We start from the raw sequence: 24,253 nt of genomic DNA, 5'->3' as shown, positions 1-24,253 counted from the left end.
CGGCTGTACGGGGCATAATGTGAACTCTTACTCCTCTCATTCCGCTTTTCTGGCTGTGGCCCCACCTGATTCCATCTTTTCCTAGTCTGCTGAAGTCATGTCTGCTTTACTTTTCCAACCTTTGTGCTCAAACTCATGTCCCTCACAAATCTGAAGAGCAAAATTTCTTGCAATTTTCCCCACACTGCAAAGGAGTCCTTGATAACAATAGCCTTGGTCATGTCAGTAGAGAAGGCAAAATAAACAAAGAAAATAACTTTTGTATGATGACTGCCTACAACTTTCATCCCAATATGAAAGATCAGAGAAAGGACACTACAAAATGCATTCTAATACAGTGCTCCATGACCTACTGTCAATCCTTGGCATTAAATATGTACTACATGACATAGAAACATGCATATGTAGTGGGCGCATCCAGAAGCAATAAAGTCTTGCTTCTGGAAAAAACGGATGTAAACTGGAGTTGTAGGGTTTATTCTGAATACAGCAAAACCCACTGCAGCTCTTCTACTTTCAAATGAGATAATGGCTCACATGGAGTCCACCCAGGCATAGCTGTCAGCTCCAGAGTCCTTAAGGTTTCCAAGTAGCTCTAGAGGAGCCAACTCATGGGTTTCTCTGAAGTTGTAGACATGATAATACATACTGCTAAAGTAAATATTTCAGAGGATTTGCTAGCTGCCTTGAAAGTGGTTTTTTTATGTGGTATAATTCTGTTGCATACACCTCTTCCAGTAACAAGCAGCATTAATCTTTGAAAGGCACTCACTCAGGTAGCCTCAGTGAGCAAAGTTTGGTGCCTTGATACTGATATTTAGACATAGATGCTGAATGTGATGCTAGGATTATCTCCAAGCATAGGGAAAGGCACTGCTCTCACAGAAGGGCAACAAATAAACTTTGTAAAATTCAAACTCGCTAAATGTAATAAGAAATTTGATTATTTCAGCTGTATGAAAAAGGCTTGTCAGTATATTATGTTCCAAGCCAAAATTGTAGATCAAGAAACTGAAGGATAATTCAGGAAACTGTACCCTGTATGCCTCTAAGTGGAAAAATGAGGGCACTCGTGGATAGGTACATGCTCAGCTGACCAAAGAAATTCTGACTACAGTGAACCTGTATGCACACAGCAACTGGATAGTGCATTTATGGATAGCACTCAAAAAAGAATCCATGATTAGGAGAATTATAAAATTGTAAATCACTCTCCATGAACATATTTGACAGAAGTGGTTCTCTCAAAAGCCCAGCTCAGTCCTAAACTGATTGTAGATTATTTTGATATGGAATGACCTTCAACAATTATTTTCCTTGTCATTATTTTAATTGCTCTGACTCGAAACAATTCTTACTTTAATCATGATGATGATATGATACCCATTACCCATGTTAAAAAAAATTATCTCTGAAATAGATTATTTCCTGATTATTCCCTTTCAAGTGACTTGCAAGTGTAAGTAAACTCTGAATCACACACCTCTGAACAGCTACTGGGCTCCAACTAACACAGAAATACTGCTATGTGTGCCTTGAAAGACTTTTTTATTGTAGAAAAAATTGTTTATAATTAGGCAAAGAAAATATGAAATTGAAGTTTCTTCTTTTTACCAGAGAAGTGCAGATGGCTGATATTTAAACATATTATCTTTTCTAAATCCTTTGCGAAATGTATGTTACTAATCAGTGTAAGTATCTGCTATGCCATAAAAAAGACAGCTGTTCCATGTATTAAACTCTACCTTGTAGATAGGTTCCATCTAAATCATGTTATCACAGTAGTCACAGAATCATTACAAAATAGACTCAAAGTGACTTAAAACAGTGGTCTAATCCATTCAACTAACTCAAGCCAAGGTCAGTTATACCCCAACCATTATTTTTTTAATTCTGGCAAATATCCAGAAGTCTTTAAAATGCTGCTGAATGTAATAGAGGTTATAATCTCCCTAATAATCTATTTGGATGCTTCACTATATTGCCTCTATAATTTTGTCCTGGGGAGAAGAGAGGGAGATTCATTTCAGCTAGTTTTAGACAGCTACATCCGAAGAGGTCCTCTAGCTCCCTTTATGGTTACTTCTAGTGCCATTTGCCATGCTTCAGACATTTAGATATGATGAACGATACCGAAGAAGTGTCTGCTTATCTAACTCAGTATTAATGGCTCGGACAGACTCAATGCAGTCTACGGTGCAGAAGTCTGAATTTAGACATTAAGAATAAGATTCATCTGTCTGACCTACCATTATTTTAATCAAGCCCACGTTTCCTCGATTTGCTTACAAGAAAAACACATGAGACAATGTCAAAACCTTAACTGAAGTCCAAACAGTTGGACTGGGGCATCTACTGCTCTTTCCTTACCTACAAAATCTGATATCTGCTCCTAGCAGGGAATTAGATTGCTTTAATAGGTTTGCTCTTGGCAAATCCATGTTGTCTCTTACTTTTTTTTTTTTGCTATTTTCTAGCTACTTTAAGTAGTTTATCTGTTCAGCAACTTTTCTATGAATTGAAAATAATTCCCCCCACTCTCCTTCCTTCTCTCCCTTTGAAAGAGAAGTTCTACATCATTCTCTTTTAGTCTGTTGGTACCTCATCCATCCTCCAAGAATTCCCACAGAAGCCCACTAACAGGTCTAAATTTTTCAGACAGTTATGTAACAAAAAATGAAGTTCGTTAAACCAATTAAGATACCTAACCTATATAACCTGTTCTTTCCTTATCTACAATTGAGGTTCTAGCCCTAGGTTTAGCTGTGCATGTCATATGCTCACCAACGACCTTTTCAGTAAACATGAGATAAAAAGTCATTGTAGCTTTTTGCCTTCTCTGCACCTACTATGAGCAGCTTTTCCTTTCCTGCAGTACCTCTCTTAGGTGCCAAAGACCTCTTTGTTTTTCTTCCTATTAACGTACTAATATAATTATGTTATATTAAATCTTCATTTCTTTTGCCAGTTGCATCTCACTGAGTGCTTTGGCAATTCTGACTTGTCTCTACATGCATGTGTTATTCTACCATGCTTAGTAAATAGAGAAATTTTCCTCATTATGTCTAAGGTGAAAGAAAAGATGACAATTTAGCCAAGCTGGTCTTTTATACTTTCTTTTCTTCACATTTGTGAAGCTTGTACTATGGTCTTTAGTAGTGTTTTGTTGAAGTACCCACAGATTTCTCTTTAATTTGCACCCTAGAGATTTTTTAAAATAAATTCTCTGAATTTATTGACATCTACCTTCTTGAGACTTTTTTTTCAAAAATGTAATTTCATTCCCAACAAGTGTGTGGTAACTGAAATCTCCCGTTACTATCAAGTCCAATGGCTTTGGATACGTACGAAGAACAACCATGTTCTTTTCTGCTTTCCTGGGTACCAACAGATATTTAACAGCTCTAACTAATCCTATTTTCGAGATCTCAAAGCAACCGTCATATTCTTGAAATACAGGTCAACATTTCCTCTCTTCTTCCCTTCTTACTGAAGAAGGTATATTCTCTACATGACTGGACTACTAGTGTAATGTATATGATAAATTATCAACAATGCCAATTTTGTCATAATCTTCACTTTATTCTTCTCTATTCCTCATTAATTCTTCTGTTAATTCTTCTCTGTTCCTCTTTCTCCTACCATTAGTATACAAACAGCTAAGATACCTGGCAAACTGATGCATGACTCTTTGTCTAGTCACTTCTTTAATCCTGTTTTAAATAATCCTATCTCTCTCAGGGGCTAGACCTATGTCCAGTCTGCATTATTTAAGATGAAGATTTTTGTCCTTGTCACATGGTTCTTAATTTAAAGTTCTTTTCTCTCAGAATAAAAGCCATGTAGTTATATCTAGGGTGTATCTGACTGATGCTTGACTTGGACATGAGAGGAGAGACAATATTATCTCTTGAATCTTCAACCCCTTTATCCATTGCCACAGAGCCTTATAAGGACTTTTGATTTGCTTAGGATCATTCTTGGCAATGTCATTAGTATTCTTTATCATACGCTAGTGATTGGTAGAATCCCCTGCAACTTGGCAAATTCTGACTCTTGTGAAGAAACACGCCAGCCATAATGTAAGTGCCAGGTGGTGTAGATGTCTCCACATCACCTTGAGCAGAAGATCACTAGCCGGCACCATCTTTTATTTCCTCTTTGTAATAGAGGTATTGTACTCCTTGGGGTAGTGGTTTTTTGTCCATTACCATTGAGATTAATTCTTACTTGCTCCTTGGTCAGCACTCCTGCTTTTGATTTCAGTGGTAAGCTATTCAGATGTTGAATGCTACATGCCCTCAGAGGACATGGGCAGCTATCTTCCTCTCTGTAGTTTCAAGTTTACTCCTCCAGTACCAGTACTGCTTCCAAACTGAAAGCTCCTCTTTAATTTTTTTGTTTCCAAATGCATGCTGTAGATGAAGTCCTCATGACCCTACTCAGCGAGTTTCGATTCTCTCCTTTCACTGCTCCTCTAATCGCTTTTTAAGAGATTCCCCTGGAGATCTAACAGAAGCCTTTCCAGATTTCACCAGTAGGAAAATATAGGCCAAAGTTCCTGTAAATCCAGTCAAGGATTTCATCACAAGATGTCATCATTGTCTAATTTTAAATATAGCTATTGAATTATCAGTGTATGACATATTTCCTGTCAAATATTTTTCACTGAGAATAAGATCCTAGGTAGTATATAAAGCTCTTCATGCCTGGTAGATTAAGAATATTTGTGCTTGAATTTAATATATTTTTGTTTCTACTAACAGTTCATAAAAACACTGAAGTATAATACGAAGTATAGGACAAAGTAAATACTAAAATGAAGGATTCCACATCAAGCTACATTTGCTCTTCAGTATTATCAGAAATTTTACTGTTTGCTAAAAAGTTACAAGACAAGAAAAGTTAAGTTTCCTGAATATAGCGCTCAATAATCTAGATGCTTTCAGTTCAACACTATGAGAAATCTCTTTGACTTGTACACCCTGAATGTTAAATACATTATTTTTAATCTCTACCGGATAATCTTTTTTACACGTACAGAATCACAGAATAGTTTGGGTTGGAAAGGACCTTTAAAGGTCATCTAGTCCAACACCCCTGCCGTGGGCAGGGACATCTTCAACTAGATCAGGTTGCTCAGAGCCCCGTCCAGCCTGACCCTGAATGTTTCCAGGGATGGGGCATCTACCACCTCTCCGGGCAACCTGTTCTAGTGTTTCACCACCCTCAGTGTAAAATTTTTTTCCTTGTATCTAGTCTAAATCTACCCCCCTTTAGTTTAAAACCATTCCCCCTTGTCCTGTCGCAACTTGCCCTGCCAAAATGTTTGTCCCCATCTTTCTTATAGGCCCCCTTTAAGTATTGAAAGGCCACAATAAGGTCTCCCTGAAGCCCTCTCTTCTCCACGCTGAACAACCCCAACTCTCTCAGCCTTTCTTCATAGGAGAGGTTGTTCCATCCCTCTGATCATTTTTGTGGCCCTCCTCTGGACCCGCTCCAACAGGTCCATGTCTTTCCTTATGCTGAGGGCTCCAGAGCTGGACGCAAATATATTCAAGTAAAACTAATAAAACTCATGTATTTATATATAAACTGATGAAGTATTTCAAACTTATATTACCTGATACCATACTACTTAATGTTTTTTCCTAAGCATAGGTCAGATCTTTAAGTTTGGCTGTGTTAAGTTTAGCACAGAGCCAGGAAGAAGAGAGAAGGTGAACGAGAAGTTCTGAGATGGAATTTAGGTCCTTGGTACTACAACACTTGGGCAGACAAAACCCTAAGTAAAACACACAGGGATCCAGACAATGCCAGCATCTGTAAGTAATTAGACAGGGGCTATGTGAGGCACCTCTGAGGAACACTGGGGCACCTGAGATGCTTCTTGCCAATAAACTATAGGAGCTTAAATAGAAGCAGCACACACAAAAAAAGCTGATTTGCTGCAGCAAACTTCAAAGCAACCCCTTCACTGGGGCCAAAGACATAACAAAAAATCTTTCAGGTTGTATTATCAGTCAGAAAAACCTGTGTATTGCCTTGTGGTAGTTAATAAGTGGTAATTAACACAAGCTAAAATCTTAAGTCAAGTAAAATCTGTTGTTAAATATATAAATATCAATGTAATAAGGCTCCACTTGATGGTTACTCCAGTCTGCTAATGGTGAGAAATAAAGACTCCTTATTTTCTGCTAGATAACCCTATTGCTTTTTTAATAAAAAAAATAAGAATATACTTGAAGTATAACATGTTTGACGTAATGCATTTAATGCATTTGATATTATAATAGTTCCCTTTGCTTTGCTGCCTAAACTGTGTTTGACTGAACCTGGAAAAGGCATAAAGGAATGAAAAGCAGAAAACATACATGTGAAGTTGCATATAGCCAGCTCTATAACAGAAAGAAATGTCTTTATTGCAGTCTGCATGTACAGCAAAATTGATTAAATTTAAAGAAAAGTAGTTGTATTCTGATGAATAGTACATAGCTTGATTTCTTCATTAAGAGCAAAATCAGATTATCGTTCTAAACTAGCTAAAGACCATTAAGGAGTTGACAGAAAAGAAAAAATGTTGGTTTGCAGGAAGCTGCACACCGAATAGAAAAAAAAGTTGGGACTCAGAGTCCCCTCTGGGAAAAGACGAAGCGAAGAAAAAAGCAGATCTCCTGCCAACTGAAAGAGCTGAAAAACCAAATGCCACATTTGAATGCCAAGAAAAATAATGCATGCAGTAGAAGCCACAAAATGGCTGATGGCAAGAGTTCTGAGATATTTTCTGATCTTAAAAGAAAAAAAGTAGAAAAAGAAAAGCAGTGGTCAGCCATAGGAAGGGACAGACTAGTACTTACACATCACTAAGTTATGCAAATTTGCATATGCATACTGTTGCTTTTGTCTCCTTTTCATAGCCCTTACTTGCTGTGCAACTTCTTAATGGACACCTGATTTTGCGTTTGGTGCCTATATACCACCATGATAAAAAATAATAAGCAGCAAATCCTGAATTACTTATAATATCTTTATTATTAACTGCTTCCTAACCTAGAGTTTCTCTACGAATAATTCTCCCTTCCAACACTGCAAGTTTCAGAAAGAAAAAATAGCCTGCCAGGACAACATGCCTAGCACTTTTCATGATATTGCCCCTTACTTTTTTAGAAAAAAAAAAAAAATCTGAATCTGCTTGTTTTATCTGAAATTACATTTGTATTCAAATCAGTTATAATCTCTTTTTCCTAGATTCCCTTCTCACTGTCCAGCTACTGTTAAAATAGCTGTGCCAACTCTATTTAATTCATAAGACACAGTTTTGTCCTGTACAGATATAATGCTCCATGAAATGGGCGGTTGTTAAAATACTTTTTTTTTTCCAGTTTTAAGTGATAAGGTACATAGTCTCCTGCCCAATACATAAACCCAAGTAATTGCATGCAATTGCTAGCAGGGATGTACCAGTACAGGTGAGTTAACATAGGTTTGCCTCAAGACCAAATTATTCAGACATACAAGTCAGTTTTCTTTCCATGAGTTAGGACAAAGACATAGTAAAACACTTTCAAAATTCTTATCAGCACAGTTGCACAGGTTTATGCTGACACATCAACAGGCTACTCGTGACTTAGAGTTCTTAGAATTCACCATGGTAGGGAAGGTTTGCAAATTTTCCTGTCACTGCTAACACCAGTCACTGGCTGTCAGCAACATCTTCAGCCCTGTGCCAAGTATTTGCTTGAAGCAGCATTAGATAATATAACGCTTTAAAAAGTGTCAGCAGCTATTGGATTATATATACTCAGGGTCCCATCATTCCAAACAAAAACTCAGCTGAAAAAAGTTGGAAAATATCCCCCCAGTAGAAAAGCTTCAATATGAAGACATTAATGGAATATTTTTTCTGGTAAGATTTCAAAACAACATTAATGACTCCAATATGCTATTTAAAGTAACAGCTCCAGGATACTGGGCCTAATGCATTTCTAACAGTAAACAACATTGATTCTGTTCATGGTTATTCAAATACCTACAAATGATTTCAACACAGTGGGTTACTTAGCAATCTCTTATGCACAGTTTCCCTATAGATAGTTAAGTCAAAATTAAACAATAGTTAGTTGGTTTTCCTTACTTGTAGTGTGATCATTCATCTCCCCCAGTCCAGTATTAATTCCAGCATCTATTGAACTCATGATTTTATCAATCTACAAAAGAGAGAACAGTGAAAACAATTTATGGGCCCCATCTTTGTTATTTTATTTTCATTTTTCATGCATAAATTTATGGCATTATTACTCTCATTAGGAAAACAACAATCAAGATTGCAAAATGCAAAAATCAAAGGTAGACAACTGATTTCTCCACTTTGATTTTTATTTTGCAACATTTGTATGCTAGCAAAAGCTAAAGTTTGAGACTAGTATTTCTTTTTCTATAGTACAGTTCCTTTCATACTGACAACTCTGGTCATCTAGGTATATCTCATTCTTTGAAACTACTTTGTCATATTTCACTATATAAATACAAAGGAGAAAAATGCATATATTAAAGTATATGATGGAATGGATTTTAATTTTACGGGCTTGTTTCATTTGATGGTAACTGTGAACCACTAGAGGTCTATTTAAGCAGTAATATTAATGTATAAGAATATTGTTTTGAGTGTTATAAAGTACTAAAGCAATTGTTCAATTAATATTTCCAGAGAATTTCCTAGCTCCCTTTTTTCTATCTGCCCCAAGGCCACTGAATAGGTATGAAACATAGCTGTGTCCCCACATACCGCAGAATGATATTGTTTATGAAACAGCACTACGTTGATCCCAAAACTCATTTGCACATTTCTAAATTACATTGAATTTATGTAAAAGTTGTATGTCAAAACTATTATACTTATTTTATTTTCCATAAGAACAGGACAAAACTAAAAGTGAATCAAAAGGCTGGTGTTGTCTAAGACGTCAGACACAAAGAACCAGGTTTTACTGAGCTTAATATTAGGACTATTAGGAAAACTGTCTCCTCTTTGAAAACTATGTATTAGTCACTGGTGAGAGGAGAAAATCTGGGAATTATGTCAGAATCTGCAGATTTAGAATTCATACTTTTTTTTAAAAATAAACTACATTTTTCTTACTCTTAAGAACAATCAAAGCTTGATGTCCCCCTAAAAAGGCAAACTTGGACCTGACTTGTTTCAGGATTTCATAACAACGTATCCAAGTTATTAAGATGAAAACCTGATCCTAACTATATTTCCACTGAGAAAGTATCTCCTTTACAACAAAAACTACCTTCAGATGCCCTATCAAATCAGACATTTAGATGGGCTGGAAACCTTTTGCTAGAAAAATAATCAATCACACAAATAAGCTCTGGGTTCTTTCTGAACTAAAACGGCACTCTGGAAATATATACATTTCCCCATAGCAGTCATTTTAAAGAGAAAGGCTTGCTTCTCTGTAATAGCAGTAAAGATCTAAACATTTCCCACTCTTAATTTACGTCAGTAAGACGGGAACTTTTGTGTCTATGAAGAATTGTTTACATTCTTGAAATTTAGCACAGGAGGAAAAAAAAATTAAAAATAAGGTGTCTAAAAATTATTTTAAATCTAGTTCTAAAACTAAAATAAAGTCTCTTGTATGAACAAGCATGTGCACTACAAACTCAGTGTGGACATTTCTTTTAACAGTCCCGAATTCATTGTAGCTATAAGTGTATTCCCTCTTCACATGAGTCAGGTATATGCCAAGCATTCTGTACACAGGCTACATACCAGTTAGAGGAAATGTTATATAGGGAGCGTTTGTAGAATGAAAAATCAACCTAAAAATCTTAGACTCTCCGTTCCTGCTATTTTCTCTTGTCTCTCGCTGGCGGGCATTGCCATGGTGGGAAATAATTAGCAAATATGTAAATAATGGGCATAGCTACAAAAAATTTTACCAGTTTTATTAGTGTCAGTGGTGAGGGATTTAGTAGAAAATAATTTCAACGTCACAACAAATTGTAGACTTACTTCTGGTTAACTTTATTCACTATGGAAACAATAGACTTCATTAAGTGTGCAGCATTTTGAACAAAAATGCATTGCATTTTGTGCCAGCTCTCAAACTACCATACATTACACTATGACATACTCTCTGAGGATCTGCAGTGTGGAAGATTCACTTTTTATTTAATCTCTGAAACTGAAAACAACAACAGCATTTTCACAATACCATATATTTGCTTGTACTTAAAAATTAACAAAACTTACTTCTTCCCATTCTGATGTGAAGGAAGGTGTTCTCTCCGAATTCCCTTTGGAGCACTGTTGGTTTGGTGTGGGTTCACTCCAGTTGCTTCTTGCTTTTTTGTCATTTGGTGGATGGGTGATAAGATTAGAGTCAGATTTCGAGACGTTTTTGCACAAATGCATTTCAAGCAAAGTCTTTGGTAAGGATCGTATTCTCCCAAGTGTGCATGCTCGCTCCACAAATCCCCCCGTAGTAATAACCCATTGTTCACTTATCCTTGTTGATGGGCCAACCAATGTATGATTTTCTACCGGTTTAGTTTTAGTATGAAATATGGTTCTGTTTACAACTGGCGGCTTTTTTTTCTTAACAGGAGGATCAGTGTTGCTTTCTTTCCGTAGCTGTATCTGCTGCACTGTGCTCTTGCTCAAAACGCTTTTCTCTAGTGGACCACTGCACTGGTTTCCTTTGCTGTACAGCTGCAGTGGATTATCAGGTGGGTCACATGCAGGTGATGATCCATGAAGTAAACCTGCAAACTGTTCAGCGGGGTGTCCTTCAGGAAGTTCACTTTCAGTGGATGTTTCTCCCTCTGAAATGAGAGAGTACCTTGTGAAAAAACAGGGTGATAAAATACTGCAAACAACAAAACCCTTACTCTCTGCAAAATTACTTTTGTATGCTGCTTGGTTCTTTCTTATGTACAGAAACAAAAGATACTTATGCCATGCATTGATTTATTAGTCTCTTAAAAATTAATTCTCTCCTTAAACTTGACTATTTTATCCTGACTGGTTGGAAAACAGCCAAAACCACTCAGTGCTACACATAAATTCCAGGAAAAAACAAATTTATAAAATAAAACGTTATTGCTATTCCATCAACTTGATGGTGTCTCTTTTAATTTGTTATTGAGTTGAAATGTGTACAAATTATACAGTTTAGTATGATGGATTAGCTAGTTACTTTATAGGTAGTAAAACACATGAAGAACCAGTATTGTCAGGAGTATTGTTAGTAATTTTTCTTTTTATAGTCATTATAATAATAGTGAATTTACACTACGATGCCTTTTTACTGACAGTCTCTAAAGAATAGATCTGAGTGTTGTTTTTATTTCTGGGAACTTTTGAGAATAGACTCAGTGTAATAGTAACCATTGGGGAAAAAAAAAGGAAAACAAGTCTTTTTGAAACAAGTTTTATATGCAATTTAGCACACACAAAAAAAGGAACTACAGAAAAAATGCACTTTTTGGCACAGTTCAGAGTGGATTATTAAAAATTTATGGCTGTTTTTATGCCTGTTGCTGTAAGGACTAGGAGGAAAAAAAAAAAGAGACCTTTTTCTACCTGTGCTACCTCATTTAAAGTGCTGGTGTGGATAACATCACTCTATCCACATGGCATTAATTTTGCGTATTCTACTCAGAATAACTGTGTCCCCACTAACAGTTGCATCTCTGTAACTACTTCATTAAAGATAAATACATTCATCTAATTCCTGCTAGAAGTTGTATGTTCATATGTAGACTCTACTGCAGGACTGTATGCACAGCACTAGCTACCAGAAGGACTCAAACATAGCATTATGTCATAATTTGCAAAGAAATTGAACAGTTTCCTCCTATTTGCTAAAATATCTGCTTGTAAAAAAACTCCACAAATCTCAAAATATCACTTCTAAAAGGGGGCAATATTTGATTATATGAACGATAGAAGAAAGATTTTGGTGTGTACTTCAAAACACCATCAGCTCTTTTACTAGTCAGCAGCTTAAAAGTGTAAAATTATGTGTTTTTCTCATTTGTTAAAATATCAGGATAAAATTCTAATTAAGATAGGAGTGCAACCTAAGAAAATCTACCTTTCTTCTTTGGGAAACAACTGACTAGACTATACACTTAAGACATTTTGCAACTAAAAGGATGTAGGGAGTTACAGCTTAAGGAATCAATAATGCCAGAAAAGTTGGTTTGGGGGGGAAAAGCAGGGGGAAAGAAGGGCATGGGGCATTCTCACTTTCTTTGATTTCTGAAAGTTGCTGAATTAATTGTATGTCTGCAATTTTGAAGGTGAACTTAAAGTGAAAAATAAATGATGCAAATAATGTTTGACTTTGGTGTTTTTACCTTACCTGAAAAACTCAGTAGCTGGGATTCAGCTCCAGATTAAGACATCTCATTTTATCTATCTATGTAGGTAAGAAGTATGTAAGCTCCCACCTTAGTCAGAGATCAGGTTGATAAAGTCAGTGGATCCTAGAGAGTGATGCCACATGTTGTGGCTAGTCAGCTGAATCACTCCCTGTACTCTGTTAACTGTATTGACTGGACTGCCAATGACTATAATGGGAGATGGCATCCAGTTTGCATTCAGATAGCTACATTTAGATGTCTTAATCATGAACTGAATTCTATTCTGCTGTTCTGGGAATGAGTCTTAACAGTTGTCTATTGAATTTAGTTAAGAGGTAAATGTTTTTGTCAGGACAAAGTAAGAAAGAAGAATAAATCAGGAAAAAGAAAAGCTTACAGACACCTGGATTGCAAGGATTTCACTAATATCTTTATCATCTTCACTAATATCTTTGCTACATCTATACTACTAAATAAAACTTTTCTTTGATACCTTTAGCTTTAATAAAGAGCTTTGTTAATTATATGACAAAGGAAGCAAAGATCTCATAGCTATGCCTTCTTCACCACATGATTTTGAGTGATGCAAACCACATCTATACTGGGCAATGAAAAAGACTGGCATTGTCAGGAAAAAATAGTATGTGGTCATGATAAAGGTTAAGAAGGAAGCAGCATTGCATGCTGCACTGCAGCCCTAGAACAGGTTATCCAGAGAGGTGGCATCTCCATCCTTGGAGGTTTTCAAGACCTGGCTAGGAAAACTCATGATGATGACAGTCCTGCTCCAAACAGGAGGATGGACTAGATGACCTCCAAACGTCCCTTCCAACCAACACTTCAATGATCCACAATTGATCCACTGATTCAATTATAATTCTGAATCTTTTGACTTTTGAATTGATAACTGTTAAGTCCAATGTTCTTTTAATACAGATTTGTATTATTAGTTTCCTAATGCAGTTAATGCTTAATACTTTTATGTTCTGAGAATAATAAGAGTACAGAGATGGACTATACCACTGCTTTAAATAGTATAGTAGCCTACCACTCACTGCACTGTTCTAAAGAAATAACAGAAGGAAAGAAAAATCCATGCAATAGATAGTCATAAAATAATTTGCTTTTCTGTCTTATTCCAAGTTAGTATTTGTTGACCTAAGACCTGAAGCATGAGATATTAAATAACCTCTTCAAACTGCACCATATCTAAAACTGCAACTACATGTCTTCATTGCTCATGTGAATGTCCAAGATCTCAGTCTCAAGAACTTAAAGTATGAAAAACTCTAAACAAGATAATATAATGCTGCTTCTGTATCCTTGCTAAAATAGGCAACTTTACTTTAAAAAAAAATCCTTCCTTAGCTTTTAATAATTACCGATATCTGAGATTGGTGTCTTTTTATTGTTGCATACTCCTGCCATAGATTTTAAGACAACTGATACTGAAGTCAATATTTCTTCTGAGGCTTAGTAGTGATGCATAAAATGTGATATTTTATGTATTATTTTCTGCCTGTTTTTAAACATATCAAAATTATTCTTTTTCTTTTGAATACTGCTGTGCATTGAAAAAATTCCTTTCATTAAGTTGTCTATACTGATGATCAATGTCTTGTGTGGTTAGAATTAATCTTAAATCTACTGATATATCTGAGAAATTCAGACTCTCCATTCCTATTGTATTCTATCCCCTAACTTTATCATACGCTTTTGAACCTTTTCATTAGATGCTTTATTTTTATTTGTTTCAACCAACTTAACTGGCAGCAAGAAACAATATGATATGCATAGGTCTATACTCAGTGAACAGTAAGTTAATGATACCAGTTTTGATTTCTCATGGGCTTTTGAATAAGTCTTCAGAGAATGGACTTTAAGAAAGAGAGTGAGGATACCAGGGAGACAGAATAGGTGGAGAAGTTCAAGCCCTTGGATTGAATCCCAATGGAGAGAAGTTTTCTGCTTATGATTTTTTTTTCTTTTTGCAAGAACATTTATTTTTGTAATCTTAAAAAAAAGCCAACAGAAAGAGATCTTGCTTCCTCACCAGATATGCTTTTCTTACCACCTTATCTTTTTACTTGTAAATAGTATCCTAAATACCAAAACATAAACAGATGTTATTTCTACAGATCTTTAGTGTTACTACAAGTGCACGTGCAGCTTACCCATATGAGTGGATTACTTCTGAAAATTGCTGTGATACTGCCATATCTCTGTTGCATGGAAAACATTTACATTTGGAACTACAAATAAATTCATTTCTGCCATAATCTCAAAGCCACAGATACATGTTGCTATTATCACCAGTTTATATAGAACCAAACTGGCATTTAGGCAGCAAACTGCAATTCAGTCAGCTATTTATTTACACACTGGTGCACCCCAGCACAGTTGCTTGTGGTACATATATAGAACTCTGTGGAATACCATTTCTCACTTTCAGTATTTGAGGGTTATAATTTACAGATGCTTCATCAAACTCACATATCTATTTTCTGAATCTGACTCCAAGACTACAGAGCACATTAAGAAAATCAGGAGCATACTAAATACTGTAAATTTTGCATTCATGTAAAGTTGGAAATCAGCTTATTCACACTTGTATCTCAAGAGATTCCATGTTCAAAACTAAAGTACATTCAGGAGCATAACAGTTGTTAATAATAGTAATGAAAAGAGCTGTAATAGATAAATTATAATGACAGAGTTGCATCTTGAACAGGCATTGCTGTTGCCATGGCACAAGTTTCTAATGTAAAACAAAAATCCACTAGAAATTTGTTCTATAGCTATGGTAACAAATGTATTGTGACACCTGCACATTTAATCTATTCAAGTTCTGTTTTCATTTGATCCAGAAAGATGTTTTTAGCAGCACACTCTGCACATGTGTAATATCTGCCCAAAAATGTATTCTCAGCTCCCTTTTCCACACACTCAGTTGACTGATAAAACTAACAGTCACAGCTGAGTAATATTTGGAGAGTACCCTCTCATAGAAGGATGGTAAGCAAAGAAGTCATCTTATTTGCATGGTAAAGATTGCTTTTAAAATGGGATGATCAGCAAGAAAAGGTGTAAGACAGAAAATTCATAGTATTTAAAAACTGAAGTCGCAATATTCAGGAAGGCATTATTTCACACAGCAAACAACATGGTGCTCTGACCAAGCTCCAGATCTCTGATGGCAGTATGTTGGCTGCAGATATCTTTGATGAGGCAGTGCAATGTTTTCTCACTCTAGTAAATGTTATAGCAAGGTACCATGGACCTGTGTGGGAGATATAACAACACAATTACTAAGCAACTAATGAAGGATGCAGGCTTCTACTGTCACCAGCAACAACACAGAAAAGGAGCAACAGTGTCCAGCCAGATTGCTGTTTCTCCTTCTGCTTCCTCCTAAATCTAAAGAAACCACCAGAAGGTGGTTTGCAAGGTTGGTGTCGGCGGTCTCCAGGCTCTGTGCCCAGGTTCCAACATTACCAGCTTCTCAAAGCCGTACAGTCCCTTAGAAATCACAGTAAAAGTCTCTGTGGATTATGTGTTTGCTCTTAGTAGTTTCATTACTGCCAATTCAATCCCTTAACATCACAGTCTGCACTTCACTGTGTACTGAAGGATCCTACTGCCTCACTATCACTACCTTCTTGGTAGTTTCACTGTCCACATTTTACGCATCTGTTTCACAATGAGCCATCAGGAACTGCAAAAGATGAGAAAGATTTCAGGGGAAAGATAGTTCCATATGGAGTTTTCTGAATATTGCTTGCCAGCCTCTAATGAAGAAAAAAGCTTTCAGTGAGGAAGGATATTAGTTGGTAATTACTGCTAATTCTAAGAACATTATAATATCCAAATATAGTTCTTGCCCAAAATTTCAGCAACAGGAGTGTAATCTGGTGCAAACAGAGTTAATTTTAACTCTTATAGAGATGTATTGACTCTCCTGTAAATTTTCAGAAATTTGTTTTGATACTTGTAGAGTATATTCTGTGTTTGAGGGGGACATAAATGTAATTTTTACACAGATGACATAAAGGGTTAATCTTTAACTGCAAAATTCAACCTAGACAAAAATATAGAGCTGCAGCTGCCACCTCCATAATGCCGTTTCCATGAGAATTTCTTTCTATGTGACTATATAAGGCATGGTTCCTAGACGTCTTAATGACAGACTGCCTCTCATGAACCATCACATTTTACAGCACAAGAATCTACCTTATACCTGCTCATCGAAATAAGAATCCCTCAGAAAACTAACATGTTACCATGTTTATGGACTAAAAATTTCAGGCAGATAAAATAATGTTCAACATCCCCCAGGTGAAACACTGGACTAATTCAACATCCGTGTTCAAGCTAAAATTCTACTAGAATATTTCAACTCTACCGTGCAGCAAAAAGAAAAAAACCCCAGTATTTCTTTGCAACACTCAAGCAATCTTTTGTAAGAAATTCTGAGAAATTAATGGAAATTGATGCAAAAATGTAATTTTGCAGAAAGATCACATATAATTGCATTGAGAAATTCTGTGGTAATCTCTTCTTGCAGGAGAAAGCTAGCAGTTGAGTGGGCTGTGGCTGTGCTCAGAAAGTACATGTTAATTTGACAATGTAGTACAGCAGGGAAGAGTAATAGAAGAGGAAAATTTGGTGACTCTTAATAATCAAAATCAGTGCAAAGCAATATGAATGTGACAGATGAGCTCTTGAAACCATATCCTTTTGTTGAAGACTCTAATGAAACCTTGTTAATAGTTCCACTCCTGATATTTCACACATCAAATGCAAAGAAGGAATGACAAAGTCCTCCACCAACTGGGAACAAAACTTACCAATTGTCAAGGCAAAAGAGACTGGAAAAATAATGGATGATTTTTTAGAATGCTGTTTCTAAAAGGAGATGTGGTTCAACAATTTCAACACTTGTATTTGGAAGGAAGGATTTGCCTAAGTAACAATTCAGTTTCCCCAAGCATGAGACAAAAGCAGAAAGAATACAAAATACATGTTCTGGCATTTGCACTGACCATACACTTCTTGTCTTTCCTAACCTTGATAAAGAATATATTTCTGATCTGAGCAGTATTTTTAAGATACTTAAGATGTGATACAAAGTAGTTTGCCTCTCCTCTCCTCATTCCACATACAAGCTCATCTATGCTCTGTTTCATAATTATGTTTCAAAGCCAGCAAGAATGAAATCAGGGATTTCATAAGAAATAATGTAAAATAAAGACCCCGCCACCCCAAATGGCCTCATTTAATTTTTGCAAAAATTCGTGTTAGGTAGTAGAAGCAAAGCTGTAAGGTCAGAAAGTGTATAAATATTAAAAATGTCTAGAAAATACCTCTGGCTGTAGAATTACAGTCCAGTTCTAGATGAAGATACATGCAGTCATGGAAGATTACATCCAGAATGGCAAAGATTTTCAACTCTATGTGGAATATTTACCAAAATTTTATATAGTTGCTTACACGTAACTGTTTTGAAACTAATCACTAAAAATCATGGGATTTTCCCCTGGGTGGGGAAAGTGAAGGAATAAAAAACAAATTCTCTATATTCATTTTCCCCTAATGATTTATTTGGGGGCTGCAAATGGGAAAGGATAACCATAAAAATTCTTTTGAGAAGTATTTACAAAACATAAATGATCTTAAAAAAAATCAATCTAAACTATTATGTGCAAAAGAATTTAGCTAAGAATATTAATTTTCTAGGCAGACTGACAGTCTCTAAAAGATGTTTACTTTTCAGAAATAACTGTAGTTACTTTAAAAAGTAGCGTCACATGCAGGGTGCTTAAAAGCAGATTCTGTGAAAAGAAGGGAAGACATTCAGCTGTCCAAACACAGACATACATGGCCATTTTAGACACAGTAGGATATTCAAGGTGACCGCAAGGGCTGACAGATGTGACACACAACTTACTGGAAACCTGGGTCTTTCTGGGAAAGTAGCTAGAGGTCAGAAAGGGTATCTGGAGTGTCCAAATTGGCCTAGACATCTCTGTGAATTGGGTACCACCATCAGTACTCCTTGTCTGCTAGTTCACTAGTTCAATTTCAGATTTAATTATAGGAAAAACAAGCATTAGACTACAATAGCTCAGACTTGGAAGAGCAATGAATGAACTTGGAAGACAATTATCAACTTTCAGGCTCCATCATAAATGACACTTTACTAAGCTCTCTTACTAACACAGAGCAAAAAGCACCTAAGGAGCCAAAAGGACCAGTTGAAAAAAGGGAAGAGAAATTATTAATCTGCAGCTGCCTGAGGCAAAAGTTGCAAACCAGCCTCTTTCAGGCTATTTGCAGGAGCACCTCGGTTAACTGGATTTTACCAAAACTCACAGAAACTTTCTCTTTGTCTTAAAAGAGCAGATATAGGTAAGAAAAGTTCATTTCAATACTTTTCTCTGACTGCTTTATATACTTATGTGAATAAAAAAATATGATTATGAAAAACTGCGTGAATCATCAACCAGTTGCTGGTCACAAGCTCCCGCAGAAATACTTTCTTGATATTTCCAAATATAGGTCAGTTCTTTTGGTTAGAAACAGAGGGTTTGCCATCCATGTTTCTGAACTACAGAGTTTGATACAGAGAGGCACAGTTTAATCCAATTAAAACCCTACTTACATAACTGGTGGAAAATTCACATAACATAAGTGCTACACATAGAAATCCTGAATGATTTATCTTCTGTTAGGATCATGTGAAAGTTTCATTTAGTGAATAGCTGTGGCAACAGAAAACATTGCCACCCACCCTGCTACTCTTCAGCCAGAAGGTATCATTCAACAGCTCCACTGCCAGAGCTGTTTGTAAGAATGGCCTCTGATCTGCTTAGGGCAAATCAGCTGTGCTAATTTGGGTAGAGCAGTTGAGTTCATCTGGCTTATTTTGCTTGAGACAGATTAGAAAGCACTCATAGAAACCCTTCAGCTGAAGCCAGATCTGGGGGTGGCCACCTATGAAAGAAATGCAATGACAAGGAGGTGCTGGTAACATCATCAGTCACTTCCACAGAATTCTGCCATTCACAAACGGATGATACTTCTCTGCAATGGAAGGGTCAGCTTTCCTCTCTGGAACACATCAGGTGGATATCCCCCTAAGGCACTAAATAGTTCTGCTTTTCAAATATGTTACACCTACTGAGAATACCATTTTTTTAGATAGGTGGAATAATGTGCATGATGACAATAAATATTAGCATGGTCTAATGAAGAGGACTAATTTACCAAGCTAAAAGGATTTAAGATAGTACAGCTTTCAAAGACATCCTCCAGACTGGTAGAAACACATGAATAAAATAATTTAAGAGTTTAGGAACTGTAAACAGGAAAACAGAATGTGAGTCTAAGTGATCAGAAACTACACTAATATTGGTGGGAATTGTCCCATTATAGAGCCATAATCGATAGCCCAGATTCTGCTCAGGTAACAGCCTCATCAGAATATCAGGAATAATAGGTTGTAGCAAATTCTTCCCCACCAAAGAGCTCCATCCAGTTGTTGGCACATCTATAACAAGTACACAAAACTTCCTTACGATGTAATTCGATACTTTGGATTTAGAAAGCAACTTACTTTCAGAGATAACTAGTTCTTATCTACAGTGTCAGGGGAAATAAATGCTTCAGTATACATTATAACAAATTCATCAGGTCCTTAAACCAAAAACATCTCAGGCAAGACAGGCCTAGAATGTTATTATTATTTCATTCTGCTCTAATTTACTTATGTTTCACTCAGTATGAGGAAGACTGATGAACAGACGTCAATAATTATGTTTACCTGTGAACTAAGGACTCAGATCAGGCAGATCTGACCTTCCTGTCATACATGTATTTCTGCTGTTTAAGCAAGTGTGCTTACATTTCACGTGAGGAACAGGTGAGGAGAGAACACATCACTGTGATCGTTTTGTAGATACATAGACAGGCAGAATCTGTATCAACAGGGAAGTCCCATGAGACTACCAGGTGAGCTGATATATGAACATATACCTCCTGCAGACAGAGTTGTGAATTCTGTCTTGGTTTACCGATCTCATAGCTAGGGATTGCCATTTTCAATTGGAAACATCAGAGGAAGCTGAGGAAGATTTCACTTCTTGCCATAACGGACTCTCAAGAGAGAGAACTCTGACAAAGGGCAGGGAATTGCAACTAGGAAAGCTCAAAAATTGCATGGAATAATCCATATTTATGAACTGTATATGCAACAGTTTAAAATGATAGCATTTTTAAAGGAGGACTGTATATCTAAGAGGGCAGGGATAGAGGAGAGGCAAAAAAATAGTACAGATTTCCTAAAAGCTTTGTACAGTCATGACTGCTATTCAGACAGGCTACTATGAAGTGGACATTTGTATGAATGCAGAGAAATAATTAGGGGATCACCATTGTCTACGTTTTTTATTCTTCTTTAGAAGAATCCCTTCAAAATCTTTGTAGAATGAACCAACAGTTAGAAGACTTACATTTGAAACAATTTGGTAAGCTCACCTGCCTTCCTCAAAGATCAGGGGAACTGAGAATGGAAATGACTGAGATGGCAATTTTTTTTCACTGGATCGGTCATAATCTATTGGACCTCCTTGGACCCATCATTTTATTCCTAATCCAGTGGATCATTAGGACCTTCCTCTAGGGGACGTCCATAGGAGATAACTGGACTTCCTTTGTACCGAAAACAACAAACAATGAAGTTCTGTTCACAGCAATGCATCTGTCTATTGGCCACACCAGAGCTTTGTGCATGTCAAATACTGTCTACGAAGGTATCTGAGCCACCATTTGCCTTTTAGGTATAACAGTCCCCATCCTTCTAGTTCTGATCACTGTGGTCAGTCAGCAACTAGACGGTTCTTTCCATTCATGGTGTGGTTCCTGACTGTAAGGTTTGCAAGGGTAAGGTGAAAGAACATGCTGCATTTCTCTCAGCATTTCTCACTGAAAACTTAGAAACATTGCTCTTTCATTTCACATGACAACAAACTTCCAAACCTCAGTATTTTTCATAATAGAAGTATCTCCCAGACAATGAGTTCAAACACTTCCTCAGTATTGGATGGCAGAGTCAAAAGCCAAAGTGTTCACATTTCTCCTTTGAGCTTTTAGGATATCTCTTTCTGTTTCTATTTTGGAAAGGGACTCACTCTCAGCAGGTATATATTAATTTTGGTGAGAGTGGCCTGCTTCAAACTGTCCCTTCTGCAATACTTGTTTTCAGTCACTACAGAAAAAAGGTCTGAGCTCTAGGACTCAGCTTCCTTGCACACGCTCCCTCTCCGCTCTCTCCTTCTTTCCTCTTCTTATCCCCAAAGAAAAGAGAAATTATTAAAACTGACAAAGTGGCTAAGTTCTTCACCAGTCAGACATACAAACAAAGTAGGAAAGAGCAGACCTACTGTTTTCTCACATGCATTGTTCTGTAACTTGGGTGCTAAGTTGTCTCTTACTTTAATAGATTAAGACATTTGTACTGTGTTTAAGCCTCAACACATCTTCCTGCAGAGTATTTCTAAAATGTGGCCTCTACCTGCCCAGCTAAAAATTGCTACCCAAACGATCGTCTTTTATCTATTAAACTTCAGGCCCTCCGATCTTGACCCATTCAAGAACTCTCCTACAAAAGTCACCTTCTTGGTCCACTGCACTGAGCATGTTACATGCTTTGGTTCTCCCTGTTACTTTTAAGGAAATTTGTGGCATACAAATTCTTTCTTAATAAACCTTCCAAGTCATCAAATAATCAATTCCTGTCTTTCATGTGCTGGCAATGGCCCGTTACTACTCTTTTGCTATTTCTACTTCTGCTGAGAAGTCATGTAGCAGAATTGAACTGTTCCAATATTTCACGATTCAAAGGGATTGTAAAAAACCTGCATATCTCAACTAAATTGAAAGCTGTAGAAAAATTAACACCCGTATACATTATGTTGCTGAAAAAGTCAATTCCTTGCATTGCCTCAAGCCCACTGTTGCTGCTATACAGATCTGTGGAGGTTCAGGATCAACTTGCCTTGAAATAACACTATTCCTCCAGTGTTTTCTTTGGTGAAGTTCTGCTCTGGCAAATTGTCTAACCTACCAAACACACTCAGGAGAACTGAGTATGCAGAAGTAGTTCATTAAGTCAATCATAATTAACAAATAATTGCAGAAACAATATTACAATTGTTTTAATTAGCGTATTCTTCATTTGGAATAAATTGGAAATCAACTGATCAGTCTCTCCTGAGAAATTTACACAAGTCACTTTTTCTTCTCTTTAAAAAAGCAAACAAGCATTGCTAGCAGCTCCACATATCAGATATGTGATAATATCTGATATATGTGATAATAGCACCGTAACAGATACCAGAACAAAACCTGGCAGATGTTTTCTTTTTTGCTTTTTTTTTTTTTTAATTTTTAAAAAGCTTTTATTGTTAAAATAATGAGAAATTACAATGAAAACATTTTAATCACTTTTCTGATTAAAAGTGGGCAAACATCTTACTGCTCTCCTTTTGTAACTAATAAGAAAGAAAAAAGACAGGGAGAAGAAGGGAAGAGAGAAGAGAGTAAGAATAAGAGGAAAAGAAAGAAGCCATCCTTAAGACCAAAGATTCTAAACCTGGAAACTTCTGATGAGATTTTAAAATTACAATTGGTCCTAAAAAGGACTTTTTTAATGTGCGAAGTGTTTTTATGATTTTTTAATTAGTTTTCAAAAATCTCATGAAGATACAAAGATGAAATGACAAGTATTTAGCCACTTGTTGCATCTTGAAAGCATAATATTTTTAGGTAAGCACCTAAGGTAAAGAAGCACAGTCAGAAAAAGTCGAGATGGTCACTCCTGGAATAGGTTACCTTGAACATTATAGTATTATTAGCACTTCAGCTTATGTTATTTAATTATTCTGCCTGTCTGCACCAACCTAATGAAAGAAGGCTGATAAGGGTGATGGGAATAAGTGACACACATTAGGTATTTCTGAGGAGAATGATAGGAGTTCTTAAATGAACAAGGAGTGAACTACCAACTGAGACATGTATACTGGCCTCTTTCTAGCCCAGTTAACAGATAATTGAATTTTCTTTAAGTAAGTCTTTTGATGGAAAACAAGGCATTAAGCTATTAAAACCTTCTCTGCTCAGAGAATAAAGGGTGAGCCAAAATTTAAAGTAATTGGGATAGCTACAGTGCTGGTAAACAAAGAACGAATCTGTGGAGAGAAGAGAGGCATATAGGCTTTTTTTTTTGAAAGCAACTTCCTTTCTTCCAACCTTCTCTGTGGAGATTTATTATAATTTGGACAAACTTTTAAAAAAAAATATCTACAAATATATGAGGAAATATGCTATACGTTTCCAAACCAAAATTAACTTCACAGATATGACAATTGATGAGTGAAGTTTAAAAGTGAAACATGTTCACCTAACCTCTCAGTCTGACTGTCAATGTAAAGGTTAAAAGTCTGTAATTTGCAAGTGGCTTCAAAATATCTCTAATCAATCTGAACTTTGTTTTTATCATTTGATAGCAGCCCAAGACATGCAGTAATCACAACAGAGAAGTACAGCAGTCTGAATCAAAGTAACTGCCTGCTTCTTAAAATTGGCATCTTTCTTCTACTTCAGCTAAACCATACTTTATACTAAAGCCAACACAACAACATTTTTACTACATGAAAGACAAAGATTCAGCATAAATCGGTCATTTCCAAGGTCTGATACTTTTTGCCGGTTTTTGAAGTCAATTCATTGATAAAAACTATTAAAAAAGAAAGACCATCACACTTGTACAACTTTACTTCTCAATTCTCAGGTGAAGAGTTGCAGAGCAATATGG

At 36.3% G+C, this 24,253-nt stretch overlaps 1 protein-coding gene across 1 annotated transcript in view; it reads right to left on the bottom strand.

Annotated features, from left to right (window-relative positions):
• ANKS1B (ankyrin repeat and sterile alpha motif domain containing 1B) overlaps window positions 1-24,253 on the bottom strand; it is a 450,276-nt gene that overhangs the window by 216,777 nt on the left and 209,246 nt on the right. Inside the window, 3 exon segments of the mRNA XM_009321298.1 lie at window positions 8,135-8,207; window positions 10,265-10,800; window positions 22,407-22,447. Of these exon segments, the coding sequence (XP_009319573.1) occupies window positions 8,135-8,207; window positions 10,265-10,800; window positions 22,407-22,447 (650 nt within the window).

The sequence above is a fragment of the Pygoscelis adeliae genome, unplaced genomic scaffold (genome assembly GCF_000699105.1).
Source record: "Pygoscelis adeliae isolate BGI_AS28 unplaced genomic scaffold, ASM69910v1 Scaffold232, whole genome shotgun sequence".
Lineage (NCBI taxonomy): Eukaryota > Metazoa > Chordata > Aves > Sphenisciformes > Spheniscidae > Pygoscelis > Pygoscelis adeliae.
Note: the sequence above shows the minus strand (reverse complement) of the source record. Positions and strands in the feature narration are given on the sequence as shown.